This window comes from Callithrix jacchus, chromosome 2 (genome assembly GCF_049354715.1).
Source record: "Callithrix jacchus isolate 240 chromosome 2, calJac240_pri, whole genome shotgun sequence".
Taxonomy (NCBI): domain Eukaryota; kingdom Metazoa; phylum Chordata; class Mammalia; order Primates; family Cebidae; genus Callithrix; species Callithrix jacchus.
The window spans coordinates 12,948,512-12,962,733 of record NC_133503.1 but is presented as its reverse complement, the minus strand read 5'-3'; the positions used below and the strand labels follow the sequence as shown (position 1 = coordinate 12,962,733).

Here is a 14,222-nt window from a genome sequence, read left to right as displayed (position 1 = left end):
AGCTTGGAAGTGTCCTCTGTGTGACCCCTCTTCCTCTGTGCTGTACCTCCCTACTGGCAGAAACCGGCCAATCTCTCCCGTTTAGTCTCTCTGAGATATGGGTTGGTGAGAAGTTGTTCTGACGTCCCACACCCACGCCTGCTGATTTATCTCATGTTTAGTGATCCCTGTGGAGGGCCCACTTGGGAAGTCCACCCTGAGGTCTAGCCTTTTTCCTTCCTGCTGTGTCTCCTGGCCTTCCTATCTGAGGGCACCATTTTGTCCTCTTCTCCTGCATCCCTCTCTGGACCTGTCCACTTTTCGTTTCATTTTGTTCTGTTGTGTTTGAGGCCGTCTTGCTCTGTCACCCAGATTGGAGTACAGTGGTATGATCTCTGCTGACCAGATTCAAGTGATTCTCCCGCCTCAGCCTCCTGAGTAGCTGGGATTACGGGCGCCTGCCACCACGCCTAGCTAATTTTTGTATTTTTAGTAGAGATGGGGATTCACCGTATTGGCCAGGCTGGTCTCAAACTCCTGACCTCAGGTGATCTGCCCACCTTGGCCTCCCAAAATGCTGGGATTACAGGTGAGAGCCACTGTGCCTAGCCCCTGTCCATGTTTGTTTTGGTTTGGGAGACAGTTCCTCAGGCCCTCAGTCTTTTGTTTGAGACAGAGTCTTGCTCTGTCGCCCAGGCTAGAGGGCAGTGGTGCAGTCATAGCTCACTGGAGGCTCCAACTGCTGGGCTCAAGCCATCCTCCCACCACAGCCTCCCAAGTAGCTGGGACTACAGGCACATGCCACCACGCCTGGCTAATTTTTTTTTTCTTTGAGACAGAGTCTTGCTCTGTTGCCCAGGCTGGAGTGCAGTGGTAAGATCTTGGCTCACCACAACCTCTGCCTCCTGGGTTCAAGCGATTCTCCTGCCTCATTCTCCTGAATAGCTGGAATTATAGGCATGTGCCACCATGCCCAGCTAATTTTTGAATTTTTAGTAGAGATAAGGGTTTCACCATGTTGGTCAGGCTGGTCTTAAACTTGTGACCTTATGATTCACCCACCTTGGCCTCCCAAAGTGCTGGGATTACAGGCATGAGCCACCACGCCCAGCTGTAGTTTGGCTAATTTTTAAAAATTTTGTGTAGATTCCTTCAGCGCTGCCTTGAAAAAAAAATTTGTGTAGAGATGGGATCAGCGGTCGGGGGATAGGGGAGGGACAGCATTAGGTGAAATACCTAATGTAGATGATGGGGTGATGGATGCAGCCAACCACCATGGCACGTGTGTATCTATGTAACAAACTGGCATGTTCTGCACATGTACCTCAGAACTTAAAGTACAATTAAAAAAAAGTTTTGTATAGCGATGGGATCGCACTATGTTGCCCAGGCTGGTCTTGAACTCCTGGTCTCAAGCAGTTCTCCTGCCTTGGCCTCCTGAAGTGCTGGGATTACAAGCATGAGCCACTGTGCCCAGCCTGTAGCCCTCAGTTTGTATCCTCTCCTCATTCAGCTGTTTCCCTGTGGGTGGCAAGCCCTCTAGCTGCCAGGAGAATGGCATGGCAGATGCCTGGAGCAAGAACTGTGTGATCTTAATAAACCCTCAGGGTAAGACATGTTCCTGTTGGCCCTTTTTCTTCCCTGAAAGACAGGAGGCCAGGGAGGGAGTCTGGTCAGGGAGGGAGAAACGAGACCAGAAACAGATAGAAAGGCACAAGGAAGGCAAATGGGAACACAGGGCCAACCAGCAGTCTCCTTCCTGGGACCTATGACTGACGGGTCTGTCTTTGTGTCTCAGGCAGTAGATAAATCTGGGATTTTTTTTTTTTTTTTAACATGGAGTCTTGCTCTGTCACCCAGGCTGGAGTGCAGTGGCGCAATCTTGGCTCACTGCAATCTCACCCTCCCGAGTTCAAGCCATTCTCCTGCCTCAGCCTCCTGAGTAGCTGGGACTACAGGTGTGTACCACCATGCCTGGCTAATTTTTATATTTTTAGTAGAGATGGGGTTTCAGCATATTGGCCAGGCTGGTCTTGAACTCCTGACCTTCCACCTTGGCCTCCCAAAGTGCTGGGATTATAGATATGAGTCACCACACTCTGCCTTTTTTTTTTTAAATATATTTAAAATGTTTTAATAGAGATGGAGGAGTCTCACTATGTAGCCCAGGCTGATCTGAAACTATGGACCTCAAGGTACCCTCCCACCTCAGCCTCCCGAGTAGTTGGGATGACAGGCATGATGAGCCACCACTCCTGGCTAGTTTTTTTTCTTGTTTTTTTTTAGAGACAAGGTCTCACTCTGTCGCCCAGGCTGGAATGTAATGGTATGATCACAGCTCACTGCAGGCTTGAACTCCTGGGTCAAGTAGTCCTCCTGCCTCGGCCTTTGGAGTAGCTGGGAACGCAGGCGTGCACCACCATGCCCAGCTAACGTTTACTGAGACAAGAGTCTAGCTGTTACCCAGACTGGAGTGCAATGGCGCGATCTTGGCTCACTGCAACCTCTGCCTCTTGGGTTTAAGCTATTCTCCCACCTCAGGTTCCCGAGTAGCTGGGATTACAGGCCTGTGCCACCACACCCAGCTAATTTTTGTATTTTTAGTAGAGGCAGGGTTTCACCATGTTGGCCAGGCTGGTCTTGAACACCTGACCTCAAATGATCTGCCTGCCTCGGCCTCCCAAGGGATTACAGGTGTGAGCCACTGTGCCTGGCCTCATTTTTTTTCTTTTTTTTTTTTTCTTCAAAGTGCATGAAGTGAACTAAGTTTTTAATATTTTGTACAGATGGGGACATACTATGCTGCCCAGGCTGGTCTTGAACTCCTGGGCTCAAGTGATTCTCCTGCTTTGCCCTCCTAAAGTGCTGAGGTTACAGGCGGGAGCCACCACACAAGTCTGGTTTTGTTTGTTTGTTTTGTTTTTATTTGGACAGGGTCTTAGTCTGTCACCTAGCTTGGAGTGCAGTGGCACAATGATAGCTCATTCTACTACCTCAGCCTCCTGAGTAGGGGGCTACAGGTGTGAGCCACCATATTTGGCTAATTTTCATAGTTTTTGTAGAGACAGAGTTTCACTGTCTGGGATTTTGCCTAGGCTGGAAAAGCCGGGATTTTGTTTGTTTGTTTGTTTTGAGACGGAGTCTCGCTCTGTTGCCCAGGCTGGAGCGCAGTGGCACAATCTCAGCTCGTTGCCACCTTTGCCTCCCAGATTCAAGAACTTCTCCTGTCTCAACCTCCCGAGTAGCCTAGACTACAGGCGCGCGCCACCATGCCCCCCTAATTTTTGTATTTTTAGTAGAGATTGGGTTTCGATATGTTGGTCCGGTGAGTCTCGACCTCCTGACCTCAAGTGATCTGCCCACCTTGGCCTCCCAAAGTGCTGGCATTATGGGTGTGAGCCACTGTGCCTGGTGGGAAAATCCAGGTTTTGATTGAAGTGGATGTCCAGTCAGCCCCAGGGAAGCCACGTGGCCCTGCTCCTGCCTGGCCCTCCCCTGGCTCACCTGCCTTCTCTTTTCCTGCAGGACCCTTCTCTCAGTGTCATCAGGTGGTGCCCCCTCAGTCCATCTTCGCCAGTTGTGTGCAAGGCCAGTGTGGGACCAAGGGTGACATCACGGCCCTGTGCCACTCCCTGCAGGCCTACGCGTCCCTGTGTGCCCAGGCTGGCCAGGCCCCTGCCTGGCGGAACAGAACCTTCTGCCGTGAGTGAGCTGGCCACCTATTCCCACAGCCCACAGGAACCCTCCAGAACCCTGCCCTCCCTTTCTTCTTCTAAATTCTTTTTCTTTTTGAGACGGAGTCTCTTTCTGTTGCCCAGGCTAGAGTGCAGTGGCATAATCTCGGCTCACTGCAACCTCCACCTCCTGTGTTTAAGCGATTCTCCCACCTCAGCCTCCCGAGTAGCTGGGATTACAGGCATCCCCCACCACACCTGGCTAATTTTTGTTTTTAGCGAACACAGGGTTTCACTATGTTGGTCAGGCTGGTCTCAAACTCCTGACCTCGTGATCCGCCACCTTGGCCTCCCAAGGTGCTGGGATTACAGGCGTGAGCCACTGCGCCTGGCTTCTTCCTCTAAATTCTGCACCTCTGCCCTTCTCTGCACAGCCTGGCTCTTGGTGGACACATTTTGCTTCCTCCATCCTCCATTACAGCCTCTCTGCAAGCCCAACTCCATCTTCTACGGATCTCCCAGGGCCCTCCATCGCATTCTCACCTTCCCCAAAGTTCTGCCTGTATTTGGTTAATGTCTCCTGCTTTTACCTGGGCTGGCCTTGTTCCTTTCCTTTTTTAACCAGGCACTCCTTTTTTTTCTTCAAAGTTGTGGCAAATTTGGGAGGCTGAGGCAGGAGGATCACTTGAGTCAAGGAGTTCAAGACCAGCCTGAGAAACACAGCAACATCCCCAGCTCTACAAAAAAATTAAGGCATTTGGCCAGGCGCAGTGGTTCATGCCTATAATCCTAGCACTTTGGGAGGTCAAGGTGGGCGGATCACTTGAGGTCAGGAGTTGGAGATCATCCTGGCTAACATGGTGAAACCCCGTCTCTACTAAAAATACAAAAAATTAGCTGGGCATGATGGCGGGTGCCTGTTATCCCAGTTAATCAGGAGACTGAGGCAGAGAAATTGCTTGAACAGGAGGCAGAGGTTGCAGTGAGGCGAGGTCAGATCAGTGCACTCCAGCCTGGGTGACGAGAGCGAAAAACAAAACAAAACCGAAAGTTGTGAATGGATGATGGTAATGGCCGCCCAGAATGTGAACGTACTTAGTGCTGTTGAAGTGTACACTTAAAAATGGTTGGCCGGGGGCAGTGGCTCACCCTTGTTCATCCCAGCACTTTGGGAGGCTGAGGCAGGTGGATCACCTAAGGTCAGGTATTCAAAACAAGCCTGACCAACATGGAGAAATCCCCTCTCTACTAAAAAAAAAATACAAAATTAGCTGGGCATGGTGGTGCATGCCTGTAGTCCCAGCTAGCTACTCAGAAGGCTGAGGCAGGAGAATCACTTGAACCCGGGAGGTGGAGGTTGCGGTGAGCCAAGATCGCGCCATTGCACTCCAGCCTGGGCAATAAGAACGAGACTCCATCTCAAAAAATTAAAAAAAAAAAAAGAATAAATAAATGAAAATGGTTAAAATGGTAAATTTTATGTCTGTTTTTGTTTGTTTATTTGTGAGAGTCTCGCTGTCCCCAAGGCTGGAGTGGAGTGGTCTGACCTCACTTGCCTCGCTGTAACTTCTGCCTCCCAGGTTCAAGTGATTCATGCCTCAGCCACCTGAGTAGCTGGGACGACAGGCATGCCCACCACACCCAGCTAAGTTTTGTATTTTTAGTAGAGATGTTATTTTCACCATGTTGGCCAGCCTGGTCTAAACTCCTGACCTCAGGTGATCTGCCTGCCCTGACCTCCCAAAGTGCTGGGATTATAGGTGTGAGCCACGTGCCTGGCCACTACTAGGAGCTTTTGATGCCCTAAGGTTTGGGAGCTGAAGATGCCCCCCCCACTCTTCCTATTTTCCTTAGCTATGAGATGCCCACCTGGCAGCAGCTACAGCCCCTGTGCCAGCCCCTGCCCAGCCACCTGCAGCAGCATAAACACCCCGAGGGACTGCCCCAAAGCACTGCCCTGTGCTGAGGGCTGTGAATGTCAGAAAGGCCACATCTTGAGCAGAACCTCATGCGTGCCCCTCGGCCAGTGTGGCTGCACCGACCCAGCAGGCTCCTACCACCCGGTGAGAGGACAGCTAGCAGGGGCCCTGCCCTTTCCAGGTCTACACGTTTAGGGTCAGGACAAGCTCAGGAGTGGCAGGAGGAAGGCTCAGAACCTGGGAGGGGCAGGGTTGCCCAATGCTTGGGGGCAAGGAGGACGGCCAGATGCTGCAGCCAGCTTCGACCGGGACATCAGCCCATCTCCCGATTCCAAGTTTCTGTTGGCTCTGTCAATCCCTGTGGCCCACAGGTCGGGGAGCGCTGGTACACAGACCACACCTGCACCAGGCTCTGCACCTGCTCCGTCGACAACAACATCACCTGCGTCCAAAGCACCTGCAAACCCAACCACATATGCTGGGCCCTGGTTGGGCTGCTCCGTTGTCGGGCCTCAGGTAAGAGGACCACGGTGATGGGGGGACCCCGCAGCCCTGAGGCCAGCTCTCCCAGCTCGCCAACAGACTCCCTGCTGCCTGTAGCACTCGGATTCAGCTTTTGGCTCGTAACTGCTGTCATAAAGAGCTTCAGGTGGGAAAGGTGACCTCCAACTGCTGAGGGGGCCTCAGCGCTCACCCAACCTTCCTCTGTAGCAGCCACCAACTTAGACGGTGTTTTATAAATCCTTTCTGGGGCCAGACACGGTGGCTCACACTTGTGATCTCAGCACTTTGGAAGAACAAGCCAGGTGGATCAATTGAGACTGGGAGTTTGAGACCAGCCTAGTCAACATGGCCAACATGGCTAAACCCTGTCTCTACTAAAAGTGCAAAAATTAGCCAAGCACCATGGCGGGTGCCTGTAATCCCAGCTACTCGAGAGGCTGAGGCAGAAGGATCCTTGAAACCAGGAGGCGGAGGTTGTAGTGAGTGGAGATCGCACCATTGAACTCCAGCCTGGGTGACAAAATTCCATCTCTAAATAAATAAATAAATAAATAAATTCTTCCCTGGAGGCTGGGCATGGTGCTCACGCCTTTAATCCCAGTGCTTTGGGAAGCTGAAGTGGGATCACTTGAGGCCAAGAGTTCAAGACCAACCTGGGCAACATAGCAAGACCCCATCTCTACAAAAAATAAAACATAAAAAATTAAAATTAAAGACATCACACCTGTAGTCTCAGCTCCTTGGGAGGCTGAGGTAGGAGGATCTCTTGAGCTCAGGAATTAGAGTTGGCAGTGCACTATGATCTTGCCACTACACTCCAGCCTGGGTAACAGAAGAAGACCCTGTCTCTTAAAAAAAAGTTTTTTAAAAAATTAGTTGATTTCCTGGAAGAGGTGGGAAAAAATATATTTAAAAAAAGAAGTAAAAATGCATAAATAAATAATTAGTTGAATAGGATACTTCATGCCTGTAGTCCCAGCTACTCTGGAGGCTGAGGTAGGAAGATCGCTTGAGCCCAGGAGTTTGAGGCTACAGTGAGCTATGATCATGCCACTGCATTCCACCCCGGGTGACAGAGACAGTGTCTCAAAAAAGAAAAAGATAACCCTTCCTCTGAAGAATCATGCTTCCCTCCACCAATAAACCTCATGCCTCTCAGCCTTGGTCCCAGGGTTTTTTTTTTTTGAGTCTCTGGTGCTCAGGCTGGATTCAGTGGCACAATCTCGGCTCACTGCAACCTCCATCTCCCTGGTTCAAGTGATTCTCCTGCCTCAGCCTCCCAAGTAGCTGGGTTTACAGGTGCACTTCACCACACCCTAATTTTTCTGCATTTTTAGAGTAGAGATGAGGTTTCACCATGTTGGTCAGGCTGATCTCAGACCAGCCCTCCTGGGCCTCCCAAAGTGCTGGGATTACAGGCGTTAGCCACTGGGCATGGCCAGACCTGGGGTCTTGACACTTTTCTGGAAGGCAGGGGAACCCAGGAGTAGTTTCCCAGGGACCCTGTACCTGCCAGAGGGAGCGCCATAGCCCGGCTGTCTCTCTGTCCTCCCAGGTATGGGAGTGTGTCAGCTCCCAGGGGAGTCCCACTATATGAGCTTTGATGGCAGTAACCATTCTATCCCCGACGCCTGCACTCACATCCTGGTGAAAGTGTGCCACCCCGCCATGGACTTGCCCTTCTTCAAGATCAGCGCAAAGCATGAGAAGGAAGGTGGGACTGAGGCTTTTCGCCTTCACGAAGTCTACATTGACATCTACGATGCCCAGGTCACCCTGAAGAAGGGCCACCATGTGCTGGTTAGCAGGGTGTGGTGACCGGGGTTGGGAGGGAGTGCTGGGCAGGGGACTCCAGTCCCTCCTCCTCCTCCTCACTGTCACTGCCCTTCTGTTTAGATCAACAGCAAACAGGTCACCCTCCCCGTGATCTCCCAGATCCCCGGGGTCAGCATCAAGTCCAGCAGCATCTACACGATTGTTAACTTCAAGATTGGTGTGCAGGTCAAGTTTGATGGGAATCATCTCTTAGAGATTGAAATCCCCACAACCTACTATGGAAAGGTGAGGAAAACGTCTGGCTCTGTTCACAGGGTAGGCAGCACCAGGAAGACTGGTGGGTGGCAGGGGTGGGAGGCAGTGTTCACATCCTGCCTGCCCAAAGAGGCCACTCCTCAGGATGGAGCAGGGCAGCAGAGGAGTGTACCTTTCTGTGTAGGATGGACAAGGATGTTCCCAGGAAAAACCACTCTCAGCTGGGTGTGGTGGCTCATGCCTGTAATCTCAGCACTTTGGGAGGCTGAGGCAGGTGGATCATCGGAAGTCAGGAGTTCAAGACCAGCCTGGCCAACATGGTGAAACACTGTCTCTACTAAAAATAATAATTTAAAAACTTTAACCAGGCATGGTGGTGCGCGCTTGCAATCCCAGCTACTCGGGATGCTGAGGCAGGAGAATCGCTGAACCCCAGAGGTGGACGTTGAAGTGAGCCAAAAAAAAAAAGAAAATGAAAAAGAAAAGCTAGAAGGGTTGGCTCATGTCTATAATCCCAGCACTTTGGGAAGCCAAGGCGGGCACATTGCCTTAGGTCAGGAGTTTGAGACCAGCCTGGCCAACACTGTGAAACCCCGTCTCTACTATGAAATACAAAAATCAGCCAGGCATTGTGGCAGGTGCCTGCAATCCCAGCTACTCAGGAGGCTGAGATAGGAGAATCGCTTGATAGAGGAGGCAGAGGTTGCAGTGAGCCAAGATCACGCCACTGCACTCCAGCCTGGGCGACGAGCAAAACTCCATCTCAAAAGAAAAGAAAAGAAAGGAAAAGAAAGAAAGAAAAACAGCTCTCATGCTTCCCCAGCACCGAAAAACCACTCTGCCCACCCAGGTCTGCGGCGTGTGTGGGAACTTCAACGATGAGGAGGAGGATGAACTAATGATGCCCAGTGACGAGCTAGCCCAGAGTGACACCGAATTCGTGAACAGTTGGAAAGATAAGGACATTGACCCAAGGTAGTGGTCCCCTGAGACCCTCTAGCTTTTCTCTTTTCCATCCCTTCCTCTCCCTTCCCTTCCTCCCTCCCCCTTCTTTCTTTCATTGAGATGGTTTCACTCTCTCACTCAGGCTGGAGTGCAGTGGCGTGATCTTGGCTCACTGCAACCTCTGCCTCCTCTATCAAGCGATTCTCCTATCTCAGCCTCCTGAGTAGCTGGGATTGCAGGCACCTGCCACAATGCCTGGCTGATTTTTGTGTTTCATAGTAGAGACGGGGTTTCACAGTGTTGGCCAGGCTGGTCTCAAACTCCTGACCTAAGGCAATGTGCCCGCCTCAGCTTCCCAAAGTACTGGGATTATAGACATGAGCCAACCCTTCTAGCTTTTCTTTTTCATTTTCTTTTCTTTTTTTTTTTTTTGAGATGGAGTCTTGCTCTATAAGCCAGGCTGGAGTGCAGTGCCACAATCTTGGCTCACTATAACCTCTACTTCCTGGGTTCAAGCAATTCTTGTGCCTCTAATTCCCGAGTAGCTGGAATTACAGGTGCATGCCACTATGCCCCATGCTGGGATCAGCTAATTTGTATATATTAGGTAGAGAAGGGGTTTCACCATGTCCAGGCTGGTCTGAAACTCCTGAGCTCAAGTGATCTGCCCACCTCAGCCTCCCAAAGTGCTAGGATTACAGGTTAGAGCCACCTTGCCTGGTCACCCCTCTAGCCTTTCATAACAACATGATATGGGGAGCTAGACTGTAGGGAAGACCAGAATGTTTATTTTTTCTTCGTCTTCAATTTTTTTTGTTTGTGTGTTTTGAGACAGAGTCTTGCTCTGCCACCCAGGCTACAGTGCAATGGCATGATCTCAGCCTGCAAGATCTGCCTCTTGGGTTCAAGCGACTCTCCTGCCTCAGCCTCCCGAGTAGCTGGGACTACAGGCACGAGCCATCACATCTGGCTAATTTTTTTTATTTTTAGTAGAGATGGAGTTTTACCACATTAGCCAGGCTGGTCTTGAATTCCTTGACCTCAAGTGATCCACCCGCAATGGCCTCCCAAAGTGCTGGGATTACAGGCCAGAATGTTGCTTTGTGTGTCTGATTTGAGGGTGATGGCTTCTGGACATTTTGGGGTGATGTGTGTAATTGATCCATCTCAAGGCTGCTAGAACCCAGTTAGAGAAATATGAAAGTCTTCCTTTCCAGGCCTTTCCGGTGGCTCACACCTGTAATCCCAGCACTTTGGGAGGCCGAGGCGGGTGGATCACGAGGTCAAGAGATCGCGACCATCCTGGTCACCCTGTCTCTACTAAAAATACAAAAAAATTAGCTAGGCATGGTGGCGCATGCCTGTAATCCCAGCTACTCAGGAGGCTGAGGCAGGAGAATCACCTGAACCCAGGAGGCGGAGGTTATGGTGAGCTGAGATTGCGCCATTGCACTCCAGCCTGGGTAACAAGAGCGAAACTCTGTCTCAAAAAAAAAAAAAAAAAGTCTTCCTTTCCTTACTTAGAAACCTTGGAGGAGAGGCAGGCCAAGACTGCCCTTTGGGAGGCCAAGACTGAAGGACCACGTGAGGCCAGGAGTTTGAGACTAGCCTAGACAACATAGCAAGACCCCCATCTCTACAAAAAAAAATTAGAAACAAAAATTAGCCAGGCAAGGTGGCACATGCCTGTAGTCTCAGCTATTCAGGAGGCTTTGGGAGGAAGATTGCTTGAGTCCAAGATTTGAAGGCTGCAATGAGCTGACTGCATCACTGCACTGCGGCCTGGATGACAGAGCAAGACTCTGTCTTAAAAAGTTTACAAACAGGTCAGGTGCCGTGTCCCACGCACCTCACTTTGGGAGGCCAAGGCAGGCAGATCACAAGGTCAGGAGTTTAAGACCAGCCTGACCAACAAGGTGAAACCCATCTCTACTAAAAATCCAAAAATTAGCCTGGTATGGTGGCAGGCGCCTGTAATCCCAGCTACTCAGGAGGCTGAGGCAGCAGACTTGTTTGAACCCAGGAGGCAAAGGTTTCATTGAGCTGAGATCTCACCATTGCACTCCAGCCTGGGCAGCAGAGAGACACTCTGCCTCAAGAAAAAAAGTTTAAAAATGGCTGGGTGCAGAGGTTCACGCCTGTACTTCTGACACTTTGATGTGATAGGATTGCTTGAGCCTAAGAGTTTGAGACTAGCCTCGGCAACATAGTAAGACCCCATCTCTACAGAAAAGAAGAAAAGAAAAGAAAAATAACCAGGTGTGGTTAGTCCTAGCTACTCATGAGGCTGATGCAGGAGGATCCCCTGGGCCTGGGAGATTGAAACTGCAGTGAGCCTTGATCATGCCGCTGCACTCCAGCCTGGGCAGCAGAGCAGGAAGGAAAAAAGAAAAAGGAACCTGGAAGGAGACAAGGCCGATGGAGGGTTGGCCAAAGCTCAGACCAGCTTCCCTGTGAACACCAGAGGGATTAGGAGGGTGAGGAGTCCCTGAGAGCTCTCTCTGGGTCATTTGGGCGCACCAGATCATTATCATAGGGCCAGGCGTGGCAGCTCAGGCCTGTAATCTCAGCCCTTAGGGAGGCTAAGGCGGGTGGATCACTTGAGGTCAGGAGTTCAAGACCAGCCTGGCCAACATGGTGAAACCCCATCTCTATTAAAAGTACAAAAATTAGCCTGGCTTGGTGGTGGGTGCCTGTAATCCCAGCTACTCGGGAGGCTGAGGCATGACAATCACCTTAACCTGAGATGTAGAAGTTGAAGTGAGCCAAGATTGCACCACTGTACTCCAGCCTGGGCCACAGAGTGAGTTTCTGTCTCCAAGAAAAACCAAAACCAAAAACATTGGCCAGCCATGGTGGTGGGCTCCTGTAGTCTCAGCTACTCAGAAGGCTGAGGCAGAATAGCTTGAACCTGGGAGGGGAGGTGGAGGTTGCAGTGAGCCGAGATCACACCATTGCACTCCAGTTAGCCTGGGTGACAGAGCAAGACTCCCTCTCAAAAAAAAAAAAAAAATTCGTGTCATAGCAGGGGGACAGCTGTCCCTAGGTTGATTCCTTTCTTTTTCCTTCCCAGTTGTCAGAAACTCCTGGTGGATGAGCAGCAGATCCCAGCAGAACAGCAGGAGAACCCAAGTGGAAACTGCGGGGAGGCCGACCTCCTCAGGGCTTGGGAAAAGTGTGAGGCAGTGCTGCGGGCTCCCACATGGGCACGGTGCGCCTCCCACATAGATCTCACACCCTTCCTGGTGGGCTGTATGAACACCCTCTGTGAGTTCGGAGGTCTCCACCACGCCCTCTGCAACACTCTGCAAGCCTTCGGGGCCGCCTGCCAGAGCCAGGGGCTCAAGCCCCCACTCTGGAGAAACAGCAGCTTCTGCCGTGAGTGTGCCCTGCTGTCACCCCCAAACCACTCCCAAACCCTGTTTCCCTCTCTGCTTCCCTGAGAACTCTCACCCTCCTTCCCGTTTGTCCTGATTCAGCCCTCACTGACTCTGACGAGGACTATTTTTTAATTTATTATTTATTAATTGATGTAAATTTTTTAGCCCGATGTGGTGGCTCACACTTGTAATCCCAGCACTTTGGGAGGCCGAGGTGGGCGGATCACGAGGTCAAGAAATCGAGACCATCCTGGCCAACACGGTGAAACCCCGTCTCTACGAAAAATACAAAAAAATTATCTGGGCATGGTAGTGTGCGCCTGTAGTCCCAGCTACTCAGGAAGCTGAGGCAGGAGAATTGCTTGAACCCATAAGGCGGAGGTTGTGGTGAGCCGAGATCGTGCCATTGCACTCCAGTCTGGATAACAACAGCGAAACTTTGTCTCAAAAACAAAAAAAAAGTTAGCCGTCCATGGTGGCACGTGCCTGTGGTCCCAGCTACTCAGGAGGCTGAGGTGGAAGAATCACTTGAACCCAAGAGGCAGATGTTGCAGTGAGCCGAGATTGCGCCACTGCACTCCAGCCTGGTGACAGAGCAAGACTCCATCTCAAAAAAAAAAAAAAACCCCACAAAATTAGGTTGGGCAAGGTAGCTCATGCCTGTAATCCCAGCACTTTGGGAGGCCAAGGTGGGCAGATCATGAGGTCAAGAGATCAAGACTACCCAGGCCAACATGGTGAAACTCCATCTCTACTAAAATATAAAAATTAGGTGGGCATGGTGGCGCATGCCTGTAGTCCCAGCTACTTGGGAGGCTGAGGCAGGAGAATTGCTTGAATCCAGGAGGTGGAGGTTGCAGTGAGCCAAGATTCCGCCACTGCACTCCAGCCTGGTGCCTGGCGACAGAGCAAGACTCTGTCTCAAAAAAAAACAAAAAACCCATAAAATTATCCGGGTGTGGTGGCCCATGCCTATAGTCCCGGCTACTTGGGAGACTGAGGCATGAGAATGGCTTGAACCTGGCAGGTGGAGGTTGCAATGAGCCTTGGCCCTCCAAAGTGCTGGGACTCCAGGCATAAGCCACCTCACCTGGCTTTTGAGATGGAATCTCCCTCTGTCACCAGGCTGGAGTGCCATGGCAAGATCTCGGCACTGCAACCTCCGCCTCCTGGGTTCAAGCCATTCTCGTGCCTCAGCCTCCCAAGTAGCTAGAACTACAGGCATCGGCCACCACACCCGGGCAATTTTTGTGTTTTTTATGGAGATGGGGTTTCACCATGTTAGCCGGGGTGGCCAGAAAGCTTTCTTCTTTCCTCCTGGCAGACAACTGGGCAAACTTCTGTAGCATTTTACTTAAAAAAAAAAAAAAAAATTAGGAGGCTGAAGCAGGAGAATTGCCTGAACCCAGGAGGCGGAGGTTGCCGTGAACCGAGATCGCACCATTTGCACTCCAGCCTGGGTAACAAGAGCGAAACTCCATCTCAAAAAAAAAAAAAAAAAAAAATTACTGAGATTATTCCCATAGCATACTATTCACTCTTTTAGAAGTGTCTTTTAGCTGGGTGCGGTGGCTCATGCCTGTAATCCCACCACTTTGGGAGGCTGAGATGGGTGTTGGAAACTACCCTGGCCAGCATGGTGAAACCTCATCTCTACTAAAAATACAAAAAATGAGCTGGGAATGATGGAGGGCGCCTGTAGTTGCAACTACTCGGGAGGCTGAGGTAGGAGAATCACTTGGACCTGGGAGGCGGAGAGTGAGCGGAGGTCACAACATTGCACTCCAGCC

General features: G+C 50.9%; 1 protein-coding gene across 3 annotated transcripts in view; it reads left to right on the top strand.

Moving 5' to 3' along the window:
* ZAN (zonadhesin) overlaps positions 1-14,222 on the top strand; it is a 66,557-nt gene that overhangs the window by 35,445 nt on the left and 16,890 nt on the right. For all 3 annotated transcript variants that reach the window (XM_035280891.3, XM_035280878.3, XM_035280884.3), the window contains exons 27-34: positions 1,493-1,587; positions 3,505-3,681; positions 5,508-5,716; positions 5,944-6,088; positions 7,632-7,876; positions 7,973-8,137; positions 8,958-9,082; positions 12,126-12,430. In XM_035280891.3, coding sequence (XP_035136782.3) covers positions 1,493-1,587; positions 3,505-3,681; positions 5,508-5,716; positions 5,944-6,088; positions 7,632-7,876; positions 7,973-8,137; positions 8,958-9,082; positions 12,126-12,430 — 1,466 coding nt within the window. The remainder of the gene's footprint in view (positions 1-1,492; positions 1,588-3,504; positions 3,682-5,507; positions 5,717-5,943; positions 6,089-7,631; positions 7,877-7,972; positions 8,138-8,957; positions 9,083-12,125; positions 12,431-14,222) is intronic.